This window comes from Rosa chinensis, chromosome 3 (assembly GCF_002994745.2).
Source record: "Rosa chinensis cultivar Old Blush chromosome 3, RchiOBHm-V2, whole genome shotgun sequence".
NCBI classification, from domain to species: domain Eukaryota; kingdom Viridiplantae; phylum Streptophyta; class Magnoliopsida; order Rosales; family Rosaceae; genus Rosa; species Rosa chinensis.
This window is the reverse complement of record NC_037090.1, coordinates 28,508,080-28,528,676: the sequence shown is the minus strand read 5'-3', so window position 1 is coordinate 28,528,676 and position 20,597 is coordinate 28,508,080. Positions and strand designations below refer to the sequence as shown.

The following is a 20,597-nucleotide window of genomic DNA, read 5'->3' as shown; positions in this document are numbered from 1 at the left end:
AATCACCACGAGCTTGGTTTCGAAGATTCTCTCAAGCTATGCGTCGTTTGGGTACAAGCAGAGCAACTCTAACCATACATTGTTTCTGAAACTCTGTGAAGGTAAATTAACTGCCTTGATTATTTATGTTAATATCTAAGCAACTCTAACCATCCATTGCTTTTCTTCTCTTTTCTGCCAAAAAGTATATATTGGTGTCAAAAAAATAACCCACACAGTAAAAAGCATCAACCCTTAATATCTATGGTCTAAAGCTTAACTGAATCACTTTATAGAATCTAAAACCCCTCACAGTTATTTATGTTCTCCTATAAGTCTATACATTTGAGGCTAAAACCCAAACTCATTATTCTGACTTAAAAATGGCTACAGAATGGTCTAAGCTTAGCAAAAACACATTGTCGAAACCTCTTACACAAATTGCTTATCTCCCATGTATGAAGCAGTAATGCATTTGTATACAAACATAGCCAAAACAAAACCCACTAATCCCAAACCCCTATTTTAGGTAGGTACATTTCATTTTAAGCAAAAGCCAGCAATATTACAACTCTTTCACCTCCGCGCCCCTGTCCCATACACATTACCTGCTACACACCTGTGGTAACGCAACCAAAGGTACATTTCATTTCAAGCAAAACCTAGAAATCTACTTCCAATGAAAATCAAACACAGCAGAACCTGTTGAGAAGCTTTCGTAGATCTGGGCCCAAAGAAAGTTAAATGGCGCGTGACGCACGACTGACAATAAGCAGCAATGGCCAGACTTGCAATGTTGGGGCTTTTGTAAATCTGAGCTTTGCAGTTCCATCTATGGTCTTGGAAATCAAAGTAGTTGGCGATGGCAGTGAAGATGCCTAAACGCCTCTTTATATTTCCTAAAAAAAAAAAAAAAAAAAAAAACTGCTTTAGAAACTAAACCTTTGTTGAACATCACATTCAGCACATACTAATGAGTTGGTTTCTAGAGATTGAAGAAAATGATTTTTTTTGGCAGATTAGCACCTTCAAAATAATTTCTTAAGAAAAACCCACACCGTAATTTCCTATAAATTCTTCACCAAAATCAAATTCACCCTAATATCAAAAACAAATAATTAACCCTAAGCTTCTGGATGTGATCCAGAATAGAGATGATCAATTAGAAAGTGGAGGTGATCCAACAACAAAATTTCATCACCATCATCACTACTCTTTCCCCAAAATGAAATGAACATCATCACTATGCGTTCAAGTAGTCCTAGCTACAGGACATAAATGGCTATCATAATAAAGCATTGCATGTTTTGCTAGTCCCATCCATGGTGTGGTGTACTGTTTAACATATGTAACTATCTCACTTAGTTTATATAATGCTTGATAGCTAAATTTATAAGCTATTGATTTTCCTTATTCTCCTGTAAATATGTCAATTGTAATATAGGGAAATAAGGGTCTCCCGCAGAGGATCAAATTAAACTAAAAGCTTCAACAAAAGTCACAAAACGTGACTGCAATTCCTACTGAACAGCAGTCGAAAAACAAACTAAAATCCTAACCAAAACAACCCAGAAAAATATGAAAATTTACAGAGACGTACTAGACACACAAGGCGTCCAGCACACAAAATTTGGGAATTTTTGGATTTCGTTTACCATGAAAGTAAAATACGTGAAAACAGAGGACAGAAGGAGAAACGAAACTGAGACAGATTTGAGATTGGTTGATATCAAGATGATGAAACTAGCTAGGAAGGAAGTATCCACCCCCAACAATCACACACAACACACTTTGTCCAATTTACTTCCAATTAACTTAGTTGAAGACGCTCAGATTGGCTCAGTACGTTTGAACACAACCTATTACCCTTTCTTACTTTGTACGCTAGGCAGGAAGTGCTCTACACCTAGACTATTCCCAAGCAATGCAACCTAAAGGTACGTTTATTAGATTAAACATGCAGAGATCGTTAAGTTTGAAAAGAGTTTGAGCAATCACTAGGCATCGCAAATAACTTAGAGCCTTGCTGAACCTAGGGTTTTGTTTACTTGCTAGTGAAAACTACCAATTACTTCTCTAGACAATTTGAGGAATCCAACTATTGATCCAGGCATCAAACAATCAAAGTATTAGAACCCTAGCATGCATACTAAGTAGGCCTCCAAAGCATACAAACATAGAATTCATCAATGAGAAATCGGTAAACAATACCTCAACTTTATTAATTGGAAAACAAATTGAATGTCAAAGCATGTTATGGATCATGTCTAGGGGTTTCAACTGCCCCCTAACTACTGGAAATTTAGTTACACATAATGGGAATCAAAAACACAAAGGAGTTCATGGAGAAAGAAGAAGACAACAAGAATCAGAAAATTGGAAAATACGGATCAGCGATCGATCTCGGAAATTCCAACGATCGATCGTTTCTGGTGTGGTTTTGCAGTCTTGCTTCTTCTTGAGCTCTGGTGCATCTAGGCTTCTTCGTATGTAAGATCCCCCTTTCTTCAACGTCCAAGGAGAGATTTTATTCAGTTTGTAACTCTTTCCATCTTTCCTTTTGGGACTCTAACTCCTTGATTAATGTTCTAATTGATTTAGGATTCATTGACATCCTTCTATCCAATAGGAGTAGCCAAGAGAATTAATTGCTGAATATCTTTTTCTCCATATTGCCTTAAGCTTCCTTGATTCATCAAGAGTCCACAATTCTCCATCAATTGCACATATCTCCTTCCTTTTGCTCTTATTTCTTTCCTTACTTCAGAAAACCTATAAACATAAAAACAACTAAATTAACCAGAAAATAAGATAAACTAACAAAGTAAATATGGGAATTAACAACATTATTATCGCATAATTATGCTCCTATCAAATACCCCCACACTTATGCTTTGCTAGTCCCTAGCAAACAAAGAACTAACTAGCACAAAAGACACGGACCTAATGTCTTCCAAACATCTCAGAGAACTTATAATGCCCACAAGTATGGTCAACAAAATTCACACAACCACATGTCAGAATTCATAACCTCACTTAAAAGCTAATTTATTTTGATAACCATAGCGCTTAAGTTGTAACGTGAACAATCAAACTAGTGCAACAAAGGAGAACCAACTTATTCATGGGTCAAACAAGCGTCAACTCAATTTCTCACAAAGATGCTCTCAATTTCTTTTCACTCATGATTTTCTGACTTGATGTATAAGCATATATTTCACTCAAGTTATGTGTGAAAGGAATGATATAATAAGACAAACAAATAGCTCACATATGATAACAAGAAAGAAAGGCTTTTTCTGAATTTTTTTTTTTTTTTTTACATATGATCCCATGATTGGAATGCCAAAACTCGGACGAAAGGCCAGTGACACCATATGCTCACCCCTCCACACAAGTCTCCACAAATTGAATGCACAACTTCAAAAATCAACAAGGTCTTTATTCAGGGTTGTAATGGGGCCAAGGGTTAAGGTTAGAAGAAAGAAAGGATAGGAAATTCAAAGATCCTAAAGAACCTAGTGGAGCACTAGAAGAACATAAGAGATAAAAGAATCTTGAAACTCTTCAAGGTAATCAATCTTCGAACATGAAGCAAATAAATTTTTTTTTCCAAGGCCAGATGTCATCTTTTTGGGCCTTTGCTTCATTCTAACCTTAACAGCTACAACATGAATGTATCAAATCCAAGGAAGTATTTTGCTTTTCGATTCTTTTGATTTTCTTTTCAAGCATTCTTTCTCTTTCTTTTTCCTTTTTCGGCTATCACATATTCTTTTTTTTTTTTTTTTTTCTCTTCCTTGGATCGATGTACAATGAACTCCCCCACACTTGCTTACAAAAGTACCTTGAACATACATATATCTCTAAAAATATTTGCTCCACTAATTCCTTAGAATAGGGTAAGGATAAGTCTATACTAAGCTTAGGGTTAAGGAATTTGTGGGTGATGAAACAAAAAGGCTTAATGTAGGCTCAACGGGGTTAACTAGGGGATTGCACATCTTGAGTGCATAAAAGGGACACAGGTTAATTTGGCTATGGTGGTAATCTTAGTGCCTTTATCCCTTCCCATCCATCATGCAATTCAACCATACGCTTCAAGAGGCTTTGGGGCAAGTTCTAGCATTTGTCCTTATAAAATATGCAAGTCGAATCCGAGTCTCAACCAAGATGAATAAAAGATGAGATCATGCAAAATCCTCGTCAAGAAAATAAGATGATTCTATACTAAGCACTCAGAAAAGAAATAGCACATATACAGGCTCAAAAGCTCACAAGGGTTTAAGTCAAGTTTAACCTATCATAGCATGCATCCATCAATTCTCAAGTGTTACATTAATCCAACCATCAATGTATATAAATCAAGCACAATAATCATCAAAATCTATTAACAATTATTTGAAATCAAGAATCTAACACATGCCTGCAATCCTTTTGTGACCAAAATATAAATCCGAAAGTTCATGCTCATCATAGAGTTGGAAGACTCCTAAGACTCATTGAAAAATAAAACCTAAAACTAGACTCTTTTTTTTTTTTTTTTAATTTGTTTAAACAAAGAATGACTCAAAAACAAATTGACAAATTTGTATTTCCCTCCCCCACACTTAAACTAGACATTGTCCTCAATGTATGGCAATATAACGCACAATGTACAAGGAAAGCATAGATAAAGAAAATACAGAAGAGGGCAAGTGAAAAGATAAGAAAGGTTATAGAAAAGCTCCCCCTTGTAGACCTCCCACTGCTCACGACCTTTGTAGAAGACCGAAATTAGACACCATCTTCAAGGCACAAGGCCTTGACTTCCAAAATGTAAGCTCCGTGCTATATGGACTCCAAAATGTCGCAATTTTGTGTCATGAGGCCAACTTCCAGCCCTTATAACTTCTGCAGGGACAACTGGATGGATGAGCTGCTACTGGGAGCTGAAAATTGGTGTAAGAAGCTGTCTGTGCATATGTGGCACGACTCCTGGTTCTTTCTGAGCTAAAAACTGAAGCCATCCAAAGTTGACTGACTGCACAGCCGGCACTCTGTTTTCGAGCAGGCAAGTGTAACTTCCTAGCCTTTCTTAATGGGTACACCTGCACACTCACAAAACACATTAAAACGAACTAACAAGAATAAAATAAAAAAAATAAAAATAAAAATAAAAATAAAAAATAAAAAGTTTGGGTTGCCTCCCAACGAGCGCTTGTTTTAACGTCTTTTCAGCCAGACGGTACCACCAACAATTAGGCAAAGGTAAAGAAGCCTCCTTTCGAAGACTTCGCAAGAAATTTTGCCGTTTTCTTCATGAATGATTTTTTATTTGGATCAGGTGGATATGGGGGATCACCACTTGAAGTTCTCTTCAATGGAGGCTCAGTGAAACCACTTGAGGAAGGAGATTTGGTCGGAAGATAGCCCTTGCTTGGCTTAAAATCCCCACGAAGCCACCTATCATCAACACTCACACTCTCTATATTAGCTAAAGGAACAAATTCTTTCCAGAATATAGACTTACCTTCATGACATGGAATTGCTTGTTTAGCAGCCATGGTTTCATTTGGACTCTTATGCATGGTTGTAGCCACCTCTTCCTCGACAATTGATGGAGAATGACCATTGCTTGCCATTGCTAACAACTCCGAATCGCCAAGATCCCTTGCCTTGACTTTAGGTGATGTCCAAGTTCTAAGAAATCGAACATCTTGTCTTATTTGCCCACCATCACCTAAAAGATCTTGCTCATTAATTTGAGGCTTCAAGGGTTCAAACACCTTGAACGTCACTGTCTCCCCAAAACCTCCATACTCAAAGTGCCTCTGAACACATCAATGTTGGTGTGAGCTGTGGCCATGAATGGGCGCCCCAAAATTAATGGTAATGATGTAGGCATAGGCGCTTCCTCCATCTCAAGAACAAAGAAGTCTGCAGGCAAAATTAATCCATCCACACGTACTAGTACATCATCAATTACTCCCCTAGGATAGACTATTGAGCGATCAGCTAGCTCAATGATCACCTTTGTCTCCTTTAGCTCACCTAGTTTAAGAGTTGAAAACACAGAATATGGCATTAAATTAATCGAAGCTCCTAAATCCAGTAAAGCATGATCAAACCTCTGTGCACCTATGGTGCATGGAATCGTGAAGCGTCCGGGATCCTTAAGTTTAGGTGGAAGCTTTCTTTGAAGAACAGCTGAGACTTCTTCACTAAGGGCCACTATCTCATTCCCATTGAACTTTTTCTTTTTGGTGCATAGCTCCTTAAGGAATTTGGCATACTGAGGTACTTGCTTGATGGCATCCAGAAGAGGGATGTTCACTTGGACTTTACGGAAAGTTTCCAAGACATCCTTCTCTTCTTGTTCTTTCTTAGGGCTCATGAACCTGCGAGGAAAAGGAATACATGAAGTAACCAACTTAGAAGGAGTAGGATCTTTTACCTTTGGAGGGGAAAAAACATGAACATTTTGATCAGCCCCTATGAGATCGATCGTTTTTTCACCAGCGATGATTTTCTTTTCCTCCTTCGTATTTCTTTGCTCCTCCTTCTCTTCTTGATCTTTCTTGGATGTTCTTTGGTGCCCAGAGACTTCTTCCAATTGTCTACCACTCCTTAAAGTGATTGAATTGAGCTCAGCTATGCTCCCATCCTTAGGATTTTGAATGGTTGTGCTAGGGAGGGTGCCAGGAGGTCTAGTTTGCATCACCGTTGCAAGTTGCCCAACTTGCCTTTCCAAGTTCTTGATAGCTTGTCCATGTTGCTGAGCTAAGGCATCTTGCTTTTGAAACTGAATCTCAGTCCTTTGGATGAAAGCTGCGGTGTCCTTTTGGAAAGATGCGGTGTTCAGAGTCATCTCCTTCACTAGTTCTTCCAAGGACTTGCTTAAGGATTGTTGAGGAGGAGTTTGTTGATAGACTTGCTGCCTAGCCCCTTGTTGGAATCCAGGTGGTCCATTGTAGACGCCTTGAGTAGGTCGAACCACGTTGTCATTACCGCCCCAACAGAAGTTTGGGTGATCCTTCCATCCCAGATTGTACGTGTTCGAGTAAGGGTCATATTTGGGCCTTTGTTGCCCCATGTAATTCACCTGTTGCTCAGACATAGCAGACATAGGACATCTATCAGTAGTATGATCAGAATAGGAACAAATAGAGCATACCTGAGGTGTTGCCTTAATGCCATTGCCTAAGGCATTCATTAACATGTCAATCTTTCTTTCCACAGCCACCATTTGGTTCCTTGAATCGACTTCATACACTCCTCGTCCTCTTGTACGTTTATCCCTTGTGTAGAATTGTCTATTATTGTCGGCCAAATCATCTATTAGATTATATGCTTCTTGACCGGTTTTATTCATGAAAGTCCCTCCACATGCAGAATCAACGCTGCCCCTATTAGCTATGTCCAATCCATCATAGAAAAATTGGACAAGGTCATTCAGACTGAAGTTGTGATGGGGACACTTCCTCTGCAACTCCTGAAATTCCTCCCATGCCTCATATAGTGTATCTCCATCCTTTTGAGTGAAGTTTTGAATCTCCCTCCTTAGTCGTTTTGTCAGTTGAGCGGGAAAATATTGTTTCAAAAACTTCTTAACCATTTCATCCCAAGTTGTGATGATACCTGCAGGTAACGAGTACAACCAACGTTTTGCATCATCTTTTAAAGAAAAGGGAAATAGAAGTAACCTGAGTCCTTCTGGTTGGATGTTCTGAATGGTTTGCAGCTTGCAAATATCTAAGAATTCCCTAATGTGAACATTAGGATCCTCATATGGTGTGCCAGAGTACTTAGGCAACGAGTTAAGGAGCTGCACAGGAATGGAGAAGGCTTGATTGCCAGGTGGTGTGTAAGCTATGCATGAGGGGGATTCCGAAGCTGTCGGAACAAAAGCATCCTTCAATGCCATGTCGAGTCTTGGGGGTTCCTCTTCGTCCTCGTGAATTGAATGCGCAGGTGAGTTTGGTGGTGTGTTCTCCTCCTCCTCCCCTTGTGAGGAAGTAGAACCCGCCGTTGTGTCGTGAATTGGCAAACTAGTTCCCTTCGTTTGCTTCCTATTCGACTTGCAAGTGCGTTCTATCTCTGAATCCAAGGGGGTAAGATTGCCTTGAGCAGTTCTACGAGTAAGCATACACCTGAAAACACAAAACAAAGAAACACTAAGTAAGAAACTAAAACAAAAATCAAATTAAACAAACTAGTAGAAGCAATTAGAATAAAAGTAATCCCCGGCAACGGCGCCAAAAATTGATAGCTAAATTTATAAGCTATTGATTTTCCTTATTCTCCTGCAAATATGTCAATTGTAATATAGGGAAATAAGGGTCTCCCGCAGAGGATTAAATTAAACTAAAAGCTTCAACAAAAGTCACAAAACGTGACTGCAGTTCCTACTGAACAGCAGTCGAAAAACAAACTAAAATCCTAACCAAAACAACCCAGAAAAATATGAAAATTTACAGAGACGTACTAGACACACAAGGCGTCCAGCACACAAAATTTGGGAATTTTTGGATTTCGTTTACTATGAAAGTAAAATACTTGAAAACAGAGGACAGAAGGAGAAACAAAACTGAGACAGATTTGAGATTGGTTGATATCAAGATGATGAAACTAGTTAGGAAGGAAGTATCCACCCCCAACAATCACACACAACACACTTTGTCCAATTTACTTCCAATTAACTTAGTTGAAGACGCTCAGATTGGCTCGGTACGCTTGAACACAACCTATTACCCTTTCTTACTTTGTACGCTAGGCAGGAAGTGCTCTACACCTAGACTATTCCCAAGCAATGCAACCTAAAGGTACGTTTATTAGATTAAACATGCAGAGATCGTTAAGTTTGAAAAGAGTTTGAGCAATCACTAGGCATCGCAAATAACTTAGAGCCTTGCTGAACCTAGGGTTTTGTTTACTTGCTAGTGAAAACTACCAATTACTTCTCTAGACAATTTGAGGAATCCAACTATTGATCCAGGCATCAAACAATCAAAGTATTAGAACCCTAGCATGCATACTAAGTAGGCCTCCAAAGCATACAAACATAGAATTCATCAATGAGAAATAGGTAAACAATACCTCAACTTTATTAATTGGAAAACAAATTGAATGTCAAAGCATATTATGGATCATGTCTAGGGGTTTCAACTGCCCCCTAACTACTGGAAATTTAGTTACACATAATGGGAATCAAAAACACAAAGGAGTTCATGGAGAAAGAAGAAGACAACAAGAATCAGAAAATTGGAAAATACGGATCAGCGATCGATCTCGGAAATTCCAACGATCGATCGTTTCTGGTGTGGTTTTGCAGTCTTGCTTCTTCTTGAGCTCTGGTGCATCTAGGCTTCTTCGTATGTGAGATCCCCCTTTCTTCAACGTCCAAGGAGAGATTTTATTCAGTTTGTAACTCTTTCCATCTTTCCTTTTGGGACTCTAACTCCTTGATTAATGTTCTAATTGATTTAGGATTCATTGACATCCTTCTATCCAATAGGAGTAGCCAAGAGAATTAATTGCTGAATATCTTTTTCTCCATATTGCCTTAAGCTTCCTTGATTCATCAAGAGTCCACAATTCTCCATCAATTGCACATATCTCCTTCCTTTTGCTCTTATTTCTTTCCTTACTTCGGAAAACCTATAAACATAAAAACAACTAAATTAACCAGAAAATAAGATAAACTAACAAAGTAAATATGGGAATTAACAACATTATTATCGCATAATTATGCTCCTATCAATGCTGCGAGATCTTCTGTTGGAGCAGTAGCAATGAATACAGACTACTACAATGTATACTACAGTAGTTGCCAAATAATTTATCCAAAAATAGAGATGGTTTCATAAAGTATATGCATTCATATAAGAACAGAAGCAAATCAAAGAACAACAAACAGGAACAATTTGAGCTTTACCTCCCAGTGATACATAAATATTTCAGTTCAGGAGTGTAAACAGCTTTTGACCAATTCTTTTTAACATAATATAGGAGTCCCCTTGTTTGATCAATAACCTTCCACATGAGAAAACCGAATTGAAATTCTCATGCTCTTAGTTCTCGATGTACTCTTCCTAATGTACATGCATTATAGGAAGCCTAGTCAACCTTCTGGCAGACACAGAATTGAAGGCAAAGGAAACTATTTTTTTTTTTTTTTTTTTGATAGGAGGCAAAGGAAACTTACAATGACATAGATGATTGAGAAAGAGGCAAAATCTTATATCTTCCAAATAGGCATCAGCCAAAAATGCTCCAAGTAAGGGAGTGAGATAACATGTTCCACTCCAATTTGAGTTGCTTTTAGCTGCTTTAGCACTGCTTTGGTGCAGATGTTGCTTGAAATAAATGACCAGATTTGAGCTCATCCCATAGTATGCCAATCTGTCACAGCATTCATTCCCTATTGAAAAATCAAACCCAAAAATCAAATCAGTATACACCTCACATCTGATTTATATCCACTAGTTCTATTTTAGAAATCTTATTAAAACAGTACCTAAGATAAAAGGGCAGGCTTTCCAGGTTTCTGTGACTTTTTTATTAGCTGGGTTTCCTTTGTAATCCACTGTCCCATCTTTGGTGTAAACATCATGGACAATTAGAGAACTAGCTAAAAGTTTCAAAGAGCTAAATGGAGGAAAAGAACAGAGAGAGATGAGAACCTGTAACTTTGAGGCTATGGGATGTTGTAAGAACTGGGCTGAATGTACTGCTGCCTGCGGTGCTCGGCTTCTGAGCCCGAAGAATCAGAATCATTCCCATCTTCTATGCTTTTGTTGCGCTTCTCCTTATCATCTTCTTCTTCACTCTAAATGTAAAATTGAGATCCGACACCGAGTTCTTCATCTCCTTATTCAAATCTTCCTCTCAAATGCTTACCCTTCTGCAAAACACACCCACAAACCAATCACAGCTTTCTTCGAATTTATAGGGTCAATTATCAGACTTGAAAACAAAGTTAGGCTTATTACAGATTGCTTTGCTTGACAGAACACAAAATTGTACCAAAAACAGAAAAGTATTCAAATTGCCAGCTAACTCAGTAAGTTTATATGGCACCAATACAGCTTCAGACTAAAATCACATAAAGGGGAAACAAAAAAAAAAAAAAAAAAAAAAGGAGACCAAAACTGTGAAAAATGCATACCATGAAAGAAAAGACCAAGCTAATTGCTTAATTACAGTGATTATTCTCACAGACCAGAATCGCAGGCAAATCCCAAAGCGCAGAGATATTAAGTGCCTCAAACAGTGTCCTTGATTTGCAACACCGTCTCCATAAAGCGCAAAGGTCATTGTTTTGTCCTTAGAGTGCTTTTGTGCAAAAGCCAAGCCACATCCGAGCTACCTGAGCTCCGACGATGCCGTGGCCCTTTGATTGAATTCACTTCTTAAACTGAAAGTATGCTTTGCTTATAAGTTGAACTGAAAGGAGCTAACTGCCAGGGTGCAGAAGGAATGTGTATTTCCTAAAAAAATAGAGTGACTTATAAGTATCGGTTTGCAAAGTAACTCATAACTTATAATTTAAACTAAAAGGAGCTGACTTCCAGGGTGCAGATAAGCAATTATCAGCACGCAAAGTATCAGTTTATATGAAAGTATGCTTTGCACACAGGTTACTTTCACTTCTTAAACAGAAACTATCAGACAAAGTATGCTTTTAAATGAAGAACTATCACATGCTTTAATTGAATTCACTTCTTATATATATTTTGTCTAATAGTTAATCAGTTCTAACTTCCAGGGTGCAGAAGGAATGTGTATTTTCCTAAAAAACAGCATGCATCATAATCGAATTTATTAACTGGATAACAAATCAACTTAACTTATGTTCCAGATAACTGAAGATTGTAAATGAAAGTTTTTGAAGGTACAAATCGAGCATATATAAATCCAGGTCTCCAATGTCTTCCTAAATGACAACATTAGTGAACAAAAACAAATAATAAAACCCAGAAGGAATCAAAACCATAATTGATCCTGAAAAATTACCAGCTGAGGACGTTCACGCCCTTTTTCAAACTTAATTCACTGAATGAGCCGATGTTGCCAGCTCTATCTCAGTACTTTGCTGATCAGAAAGCTTTTTGGAACAAAGTGAGCAATCCAAAACAAAACCAGCCCCTAAAACCTCCCCAAGCTGCACCATAAGGCAGTCACAAAACAATATGCCTGCAGAATCTGAGGGAAAAAAAAGAGGAAAACCAACCCTGAAAAATCTTGGAATTTTGAATAGCTCCCGCACTTTTAAGCTTTAAGTCTAAAGATTGTTTTCAAGTGTCAGCTACAAACCTCTCGGTCTCTGAAAGAATACATCTGAATGCATGGCATTCTTCTCGGAACTCTGAAGTGGACGGGTACAGTTGGTCAATATCCATTCTGTTGGCATACTAGGTGAACCACTGTCATTCCAGCTTCAGGCTCAAGGGCTTGATTGGTCTGATATACAATGCTTGTTTTCTCAGCCGACTAGTCGATGAGTTTGGACAATGGTGAAAGTTTCAAGATAAGCTTGAGAGAAAAACCAGAAAATAGAAACTGAGCTTTTGTATATATTGGACTTAATTGTTACAGAGGGATTTGGGTTACGTATTTATAGTAACAAGCCAACAGGCTTAATTAGCATGCTAACTAATCAACGTAACTAATCCAACGTAACTAATCTTCCATGAGACCAGCAGCAAGGTGACGCGTGTCACAATAACACGCGAAGGCTACACAACACATGAGGCAAAGATAAAAGATAAAAGGTAAATGGTAAATGGTAAATGGTAAATGGTGCAACGCGTGTATATATGTATATATGTTATCACCCCTCCTCAGCTTGATGTGGGGGACCAAGCTTCAAGCTGGAGCACAAATAATTGTGTTGAGGAGAACAAAGACCCTTGGTAAAGAGATCAGCGAGCTGTTCCTGGGAGCAAACAAATTGGAGCCGAATGGAACCATCTCTTACTTTATCTCTTGTAAAATGGACATCAACTTCAATATGCTTCAGCTTGGAATTATGCACAGGGTTTGTAGCAAGGGCAAGTGCGGAGATGTTATCACAATGGAGTGTAGGTGTAGAGTCAAGAGAGAGATGCAAGTCAGCTAGGAGAAGCTGAAGCCATTGTAGCTCAGAGGTTGTATCAGCCATACTACGATACTCAGCCTCAGTAGAGGACCTGGAAACAGCGGTTTGCTTCTTACTACACCACGAAACGGGAGAACCATTAAGTAAAATCACAAAGCCTGTGGTGGACTTTCGATCATTCGGGTCCCCAGCCCAATCGGCATCACTATAGGCTTGAAGAGAGAGACTATGATCAGAAAAGACTTGAAGCGATAGACTAGTATCCGAAGAAGAAGAGGACCCCCTCCTGAAGGTAATGCCATAATCAGATGTACCTTTGATGTACTTGAGTATGCGTTTAGCAGCATTGAAGTGTTGATCAGTGGGGCAATGTAAAAATTGACACACAAAGTTTACACTAAAGGCAATGTCAGGCCTTGTGAAGGTAAGATACTGCAAGCACCCTACAAGACTTCTAAATTGAGCAGCATCGGTGGAAGAGAGAGGTGTGCCATGGTCTTTGAGAAGTTTGAGACCGGACTGACATGGAGTAATGTGAGAATGATAATCATCCAAACCTGCTTTGTGAACGAGATCCTTGGCATACTTTTGTTGGGACACAAATAGACCGTGAGAGACATATTTGATCTCGAGTCCCAGAAAATAATGAAGTGGACCTAAGTCCTTCATCTCGAATTCTTGTTGTAAGGAGGTTTTAATCTCAATGAGAAGTGTGTCACAATTGCCAGTGAGTATAATGTCATCGACGTATAAGAGAAGATAAGCCTTGGAAGAACCAGACACAAGAGTAAAGAGTGATGGATCTGCATATGAGGGTTTAAAGCCAAGAGAAGGTAAAAAGGAGGTAAACCTTTCGTTCCAGGCTCGAGGTGCCTGCTTGAGGCCATAGAGAGATTTATGAAGCTTACAAACATGAGTGGGAAACAGTGAGTCCTCAAAGCCAGGAGGTCATGCCATATACACTTCTTCATTAAGCACACCATGCAAAAAGGCATTCTTGACATCAAGTTGATGTAATTTCCAACCATAAGAGGCTGCAATACTCAGAATCAAACGAACAGTTGTGTGTCGAACCACAGGGGAATATGTCTCGTCATAATCTATACCATATTCTTGGCTAAAGCCCCGAGCAACAAGTCGAGCTTTATGTCGAGCAATAGAGCCATCTACATTCTTCTTCAATTTATAAATCCACTTACAAGAGACTAGATTTTTATCAGGAGGAAGTGGAACCAAAGTCCAGGTATGTTGACTGATGTGAGCATCATATTCTTCTTGCATAGCTGACTTCCAGGCTGGAATTTTTAGAGCTGTTTTATGAGAGTAAGGTTCTGAAGTTGTAGGAGCGGAGCAAGTAGAAGAAAGAACAGAGAAAAAGGCCTTTTTCTTAACAATTCCTCGTTTGCTTCTAGTCATCATGTGATGGTCATTTATTGTAGCATCAGTTAGACCCTCCACAGGATGTAGAACATTGGACTGAGATAGGTGACTAGTATGTCGAGAGGGTGAGCATTCCAATTCAATTGAGAGACCAAGTCCAGGTTGGGAGGTAATATTAATGGAACCGTCATTTTCATCAAAGTGGATAATAGTGTGTGTGTCAGTTGCAGGAGTGGTAGCATGTGCTGGAATAGTGCTCATTGTAGATGGTGATGTAAAATAAGAAGAAGAGGAAGGAAGTGAAGGAATAGTGTGCATTGTGGACGGTAATGTAGAGCCAGAAGGAGCATGTGGAGGAATAGTGGCATTAGTACAAGTATTAGATGAGACAGTAGGCTGACCTGACAAGAGGATTGTAGTGGCATGTGTTGTTGAGTGCGGGACCGGTGCTGGGATAGTAGGCTGCGCATGGGACTGAGTAGCTAAAGAGCAAGGCCATACACAAGGCTAATGTTGCTTTGACCCAAAAGATAATTGAGAGCTAGCAAAAGGAAAAGATATTTCATCGAAGAAGACATGCCTTGACATAATATACTTTCTTGTGACCCAGTTGTAACAAATGTATCCTTTGTATCCAGCTGCAAAACCAATAAAGACACACTTTGTGGTTTTGGGTTGAAGCTTGTCAGTCCTATATGGTGTCATGAGAGGGTGGCATGCACATCCAAAAACCCTTAACACATCAACAGAGGGAACCGTATTGTACAACTTTTCAAATGGAGAGAGCATTTGTAGGATAGTAGTAGGCATCCTATTGATGAGATATATGGCAAGAGCACATGCATGATACCAGAACGGTGAAGGAAGAGAAGCAGTTCGTAAAAGGGTTACAGCGGTTTCCCTTATATGTCTATTCTTTTTCTCTGAGATACCATTCTGCTCTGGCGTATAGGGACAGGAGACTTGATGAAGTATCCCATTAGCATTCATGAAAGCTTTGAACAGTGAGCTAGTGTATTCACCGCCCCTATCACTGCGCAAGGTTTTAACTCTTGCGGAAAAATGGGTTTTGACAAAAGCACAAAGAGACTTAAAGTAAGAAAGTACTTCTGATTTGTTTTTCATTGGAAACATCCAAGTATGTCGTGTACAATCATCTATGAAAATTACAAAGTACTTAAAACCATCTAAGGACAAATAAGGAGCAGGACCCCAAACATCAGAGTGGACTATATCAAATGGTGCGTCACTTCTGGTGTGAGAAATTGGAAAGGGAAGCTTGTGAAATTTACCAAGCAAACATGCTTCACAAAGTGTAGAATCAACAATAGTATCAGCCGAAAGTTTGCACTTATTTAACATACTTTTGACAACTTCATTGGTAGGATGACCAAGTCTTTGATGCCAAAGCAAATTCTTGATAGACTTTCCAACGTATGTAGTCTTGGAAGAAGAGCTAGTAATCTTGAGTGGCAGATCAAATGGTATGGAGTATAGCCCTTGTCTACTCAGTCCCTGATAGAGGATTCTTCCCAGCACCTTGTCCTGTATCACACACATGAACTCATCAAACCAAACAGAACAATTGTTCTGTTTGCACAATTGATAGATAGAGAGTAAATGAGCAGCTAATTCGGGTATGATGAGGACATTATCAAGCTTGAGTAAACCAAGAATTGTATTACCAATATGAGTGATATTGAGTTGTTTACCATTACCAACTTGAACAGTGTCAGAGGCAGTGTAAGGAGCAACGTTATTAAGCAATTGGACCTCACTAGTCATGTGGTTGGTGGCACCAGAGTCAGCAAGCCAATACTGAGGTGTGGAGGAAGAAGCGAACATGGCAGAGGGATGGATTGGAGGTGGTGATTGTTGTTGATGTGGAAAGCCAATAATATGATAACACCTATCAGCAGTATGGTTCTTTTTCTTGCAATACTGACACTCCACACCAGCAACAGAGTTGGTACTAGGGTAGGGCTGCACAAAGGGCTGATATTGGGACAAAGTTCTGCAAGTCCGAGCTCCATGACCTGGTTTGCCACAGAGTTGGCAAGAGAAGGTGTTCCCAGATTGTGAAACACTGTTGGAGGTATCCGCCAAAATACCATTATTGTAGTTGCTACTGGCAAAGCCTCTACCAGCCATGTGAGGGCCTCGGCTAGGTCCACCAAATCTCCCGCGGCCTCTACCAGCATAAAAGCCGGCCATCCCAAGTGTAGGGTCAAGCATTGGGAAAGTATGGAATGGAGAATAACCATAAGACACAGGAGGAACGGGAACATAAGTTGGCTGGGTAAGGGGAGATGGAATCGGATTGGGAGCTGGTGCAACAAGGGGACTAAAGCCAGGAGGGGCAGTGGAGACTGTAGGAGAAACAGATGAAGTGGAAATGGGATTGGTTGGCAATGAAGGAGTGGCAGAAGTGGAACTCTGTGCAACCATAGCAGTAAGAGGAACAGGTTGTGACTCATTCTCAATGTCAACCTCAGCAGCTTTGAGCAGGGTTTTGAGCTCCCCCATAGAACAACTAACAAACTGAGCTCGGATTACCTTTTTAATGGCAGCAAATTCAGATGGTAAACCCCTCAAGACAGTAACCACAATATCTTCATCGTCAAGAAAAACACCAACAGTTTCAAGGGCATCTCGAGCAGCCTTGATCTTGTCCAAATAAGTCTCTATATTATCTGAACCTTTCTCGAGGCCTTGGAGAGTGGACTTAAGCTGCAAAATATTCTGCCTATTTGGAGCAGCAAATTTGAGACGAAGATTGGACCACATCTCATGAGCGGACCGACTTCCCACAACACAAGACATAGCAATTGGACTCAAGGTCTGTCCTAGCATGTTAACGATGCTCTGATCCTGTGTTTTCCAAGCAACATACTCACTGGATACAGTCCGAGTGCCATCAGAGGCAGTGACATACTGTGGTGGACAAGGTGTGGATCCATCAACAAAACCAAAGAGGTTCTGGCCTCGTAAAAACGATTCGAGTCGAAAGAGCCAAGTAGGATAATTCGACTCATCTAACAGAATGTTAGGAAGGTACACAGTGGTTTGAGTAATAGCCATAAAGAAGCAATGGAATAGTTCAACAAGCAAATCACAGGAACGAAACGAAATCACAACCGCAAGTGTGAACAAGTAACCAGATCTGAAGAATTGTGGAAGAAACAACCGGAATTGCAACTACGATTATGAAGAACCTCTAAAATTAGGGTTTCGATCTTGAACAAGTAATCAAAAACACGATCTAAACAACAGTGATGATATAAACCAGAGATATAACCAAATCCAAAGCTTCGATGATGAAGAACTGCTAAATCAATAGTCAAAATCGGAGACTTGAAACGAAACGAGTAGAAAGAACAAACTTAGCTGAAATGAAGAACTGAGAGTTGAGAAACGAGCACCGGAGATTAGGATAACACCGGAACTATGATCGGAAAGACGACGGAGCTCCACAGTGACCGGCCATGGCTGTGATACCATGAAAGTTTCAAGATAAGCTTGAGAGAAAAACCAGAAAATAGAAACTGAGCTTTTGTATAAATTGGACTTAATTGTTACAGAGGGATTTGGGTTACGTATTTATAGTAACAAGCCAACAGGCTTAATTAGCATGCTAACTAATCAACGTAACTAATCCAACGTAACTAATCTTCCATGAGACCAGCAGCAAGGTGACGCGTGTCACAATAACACACGAAGGCTACACAACACATGAGGCAAAGATAAAAGGTAAATGGTAAATGGTAAATGGTAAATGGTAAATGGTGCAACGCGTGTATATATGTATATATGTTATCAAATGGCAATGGAAGATATTGGGTTGTGCATATTGTCCCTGAAGTATGGCTCAATGATAATGAAGGCATAATTGGATTGTGTAATAAACACAATATGATAATGGCAGTGCAGATCAAAAGCAATAGATAATGGGAGTGCAGGCTAAAGAAGAAAAATAATTGGGGGAGAGTTCTCTTCAAATCATAATTGTATTACCAGTAATCACTGCAAGAGCAAAGGCCCTGACTAAAGAAATGGAACCTGTTGTTATCTCGAACAATAATTTCCATTTCGTATATTCTTGACACTAATGTGGCAAAAGAGTGACAATCAGAACACATTCTCAAATTCTTTACCACACGAATTCGCACTCCTTTTCCTATACCTATAAGCCCAAAAGCTATGGCCAGTTTCTCACTGTGTCGACTGAGCAAGTACTCTTTCTCCTTCTCATCAACATCAAGCAGGACATTGTCCAGATCAGGAATGTGACCAGCATCTCTGAGTCTGCTGTTTATTTCTTGCAACATCAACGCAATGTGGCTCTGCTCTGTGCGTGTATCAGTATCACCAGTACCACAGGAGGTAAACACATGAATCACTCCATTAACTTCAATGGAACTGGATCTGGGTACCTTCTGAATCCCTTTCTCTTTCAATTGTAGCCTCACTTTTGCAACGTCGACTCCCCATTTCCCAGCTGATGCATATATGTTTGAGAGAAGCACATGCATACCAGTCCTCTGAATGATCAACTTTGATATCTGTTCAGCTGCATATGCTGCCATTTCGATGTTTTTGTGGGTTCGACAAGCAGCCAAGAGAGTGCCCCCAATGACATCATTGGGTTCCATTGGCATGCACTTTATGAGATCAACAACTTCTTCCAAGAGCCCAGCTCGGCCTAGTAGATCGACTATGCAACCATAATGAACGATATGAGGGGAAATGGCATGGACCGACTGCATTGACATGAAAATATTCCCCTTGTTCCAAAAGACCAACATGGCTGCACGCTGTTAGTACTGCCACAAAGACTACTTCATCTGGTTTCACCCCTTGCTTAAGCATGTCATTGAAAAGTTCTAGAGCTCGTCTCCCATTTCCCTCCATGGCCATTGCTCCGATGGCTGCAGTCCAAACAGAAACATCTCTCCTTGCCATTGTACTGAATACTTTCATTGCATTTTGAGGATCACCACATTTACCAAACATGTCAACTAAGGCTGTCCCAAGCCGCATATCACAGTTGATTTTTTTTTTTTTTCAATATAAGCATGAGTCCACTTTGCAAGATCAAGAGCTCCTAAATATCTGCAGGCAGATGCAACCTCCACCATGGTCACCCTATCTCCTTTTATTCCCTCAGTCTGCATCACCCAGAAAAGTTCAATTGCTTCCTCAAACTTGCTCTCTTGGACCAGAGCACCAATCATAGTGTTCCAAGAGACGAGATCACTCTTAGGCATCTCATTGAAAATTTCCCAAGCTGACTTCACATCCCCGCTTCTTATGAAACCAGAAATCAAGGAGTTCCATGATACTACAGTCTTATTCGACATATTGTCAAAAATTATGCAGGCCATCTCTTGTTGGCCACACTTCATGTATATGTCAATCATGCCGTCACAGATGGTATCCCAACCTTCTAGTCCATTCCTTAGAACATAACCATGGCAACACTTACCTGAGAGAGAATCACTTTGTTGTGCGCAAGCTGAAATTGCAGACAACATGGTAACCTTGTCGGGTCTTTGGCCCTGTTGTAGCATTTGACATGGCAGACAGTGTCCCTGGCGCACATAATTTGACAAAATGGTATTGTAAAGAACCAAGTTTTTATCCACACATTCATCAAAAACCGCTTTGCGGCATCAGTAGCTCCACATTTCATATACATATCAACTAGTGAATTCACCATAAGCATATTAGTCTTGAGTCCAGACTCCCCAATGTAAGCACACATTCTCTCACTCAACGCAACATCCTTCAACTTTGCACAAAGCAGAAATGACACACACCATAGTCACCGAATTTGGCTTAACACCGGCAGCCACCATCTCGAAAAACAAAGAAACATCCTCCTTTGGCATATTCCTCCTACCATAACCACAAATCAAACTAGTCCACAGGGTCTGTGACTGAGTCCTGTCTTAGTGTGATGTGAGTGAAGTTGCTTCACTTGGTTTATGGTTTTACAGTTTCTTAGTGACCCGGTTGGCGAAGTGTTTTTGGCTATGGCCTTGGGTCGTTTTGGTTAGTGGGAGCTATGAAACTTGGGTTGGCTGAGACCAAAGGACTCAGCTGAAGCATTGCGGCCATGCTTCGGCTGGGTCTCTTTGCCTATTTGGTGGCAACC

The 20,597-nt window shown here is 39.9% G+C and overlaps 2 protein-coding genes, 1 non-coding gene and 1 pseudogene across 6 annotated transcripts; 1 reads left to right on the top strand and 3 right to left on the bottom strand.

The window, feature by feature from the left end:
* Positions 1–5,755: 5,755 nt before the first annotated feature.
* Positions 5,756–8,107, bottom strand: LOC112194390. The gene has a single exon (XM_024334637.1). The coding sequence runs from the start codon at positions 8,105–8,107 to the stop codon at positions 5,756–5,758; it is 2,352 nt and encodes a 783-aa protein (XP_024190405.1).
* LOC112195585 lies at positions 7,422–7,528 on the top strand. Its single transcript, XR_002934638.1, has one exon. It is a non-coding gene; the product is annotated as a small nucleolar RNA R71 (small nucleolar RNA).
* A 1,000-nt stretch (positions 8,108–9,107) lies between the features above and the next one.
* LOC112195013 (protein NRT1/ PTR FAMILY 8.1) lies at positions 9,108–12,520 on the bottom strand. Of its 4 annotated transcripts, XR_005808159.1 has the most exons (8): positions 12,277–12,520; positions 11,977–12,165; positions 11,129–11,450; positions 10,644–10,864; positions 10,478–10,555; positions 10,166–10,381; positions 9,896–10,052; positions 9,108–9,618 (listed from the first exon to the last, which is right to left on the bottom strand). XR_005808159.1 is itself a non-coding variant. In XM_040516200.1 (4 exons), exons 1-4 carry the CDS (start codon positions 10,741–10,743, stop codon positions 9,605–9,607), a joined length of 408 nt encoding a protein of 135 aa, XP_040372134.1. In that variant the 5' UTR covers positions 10,744–11,094; the 3' UTR covers positions 9,108–9,604. The 4 variants fall into 4 exon arrangements, 1 of the variants encoding a protein (XP_040372134.1); XR_005808158.1 differs by lacking the exon at positions 9,896–10,052; XR_005808160.1 differs by lacking the exons at positions 9,896–10,052; positions 10,478–10,555.
* A 5,781-nt stretch (positions 12,521–18,301) lies between these two features.
* Positions 18,302–20,560, bottom strand: LOC112194389 (annotated as a pseudogene).
* Positions 20,561–20,597: the final 37 nt, after the last annotated feature.

What these genes read in the sequence shown, in the direction of transcription:
- LOC112195013 (XM_040516200.1), bottom strand. Translation starts at nt 10,743, where the DNA reads ATGGGAATGATTCTGATTCTTCGGGCTCAGAAGCCGAGCACCGCAGGC. An exon ending in CCATAGCCTCAAAGTTACAG is followed by an intron (nt 10,556 to 10,643) that starts GTTCTCATCTCT and finishes TTTACACCAAAG; the next exon opens with ATGGGACAGTGGATTACAAA. An exon ending in AGCCTGCCCTTTTATCTTAG is followed by an intron (nt 10,382 to 10,477) that starts GTACTGTTTTAA and finishes ATTTTTCAATAG; the next exon opens with GGAATGAATGCTGTGACAGA.
- LOC112194390 (XM_024334637.1), bottom strand. Translation starts at nt 8,107, where the DNA reads ATGCTTACTCGTAGAACTGCTCAAGGCAATCTTACCCCCTTGGATTCA.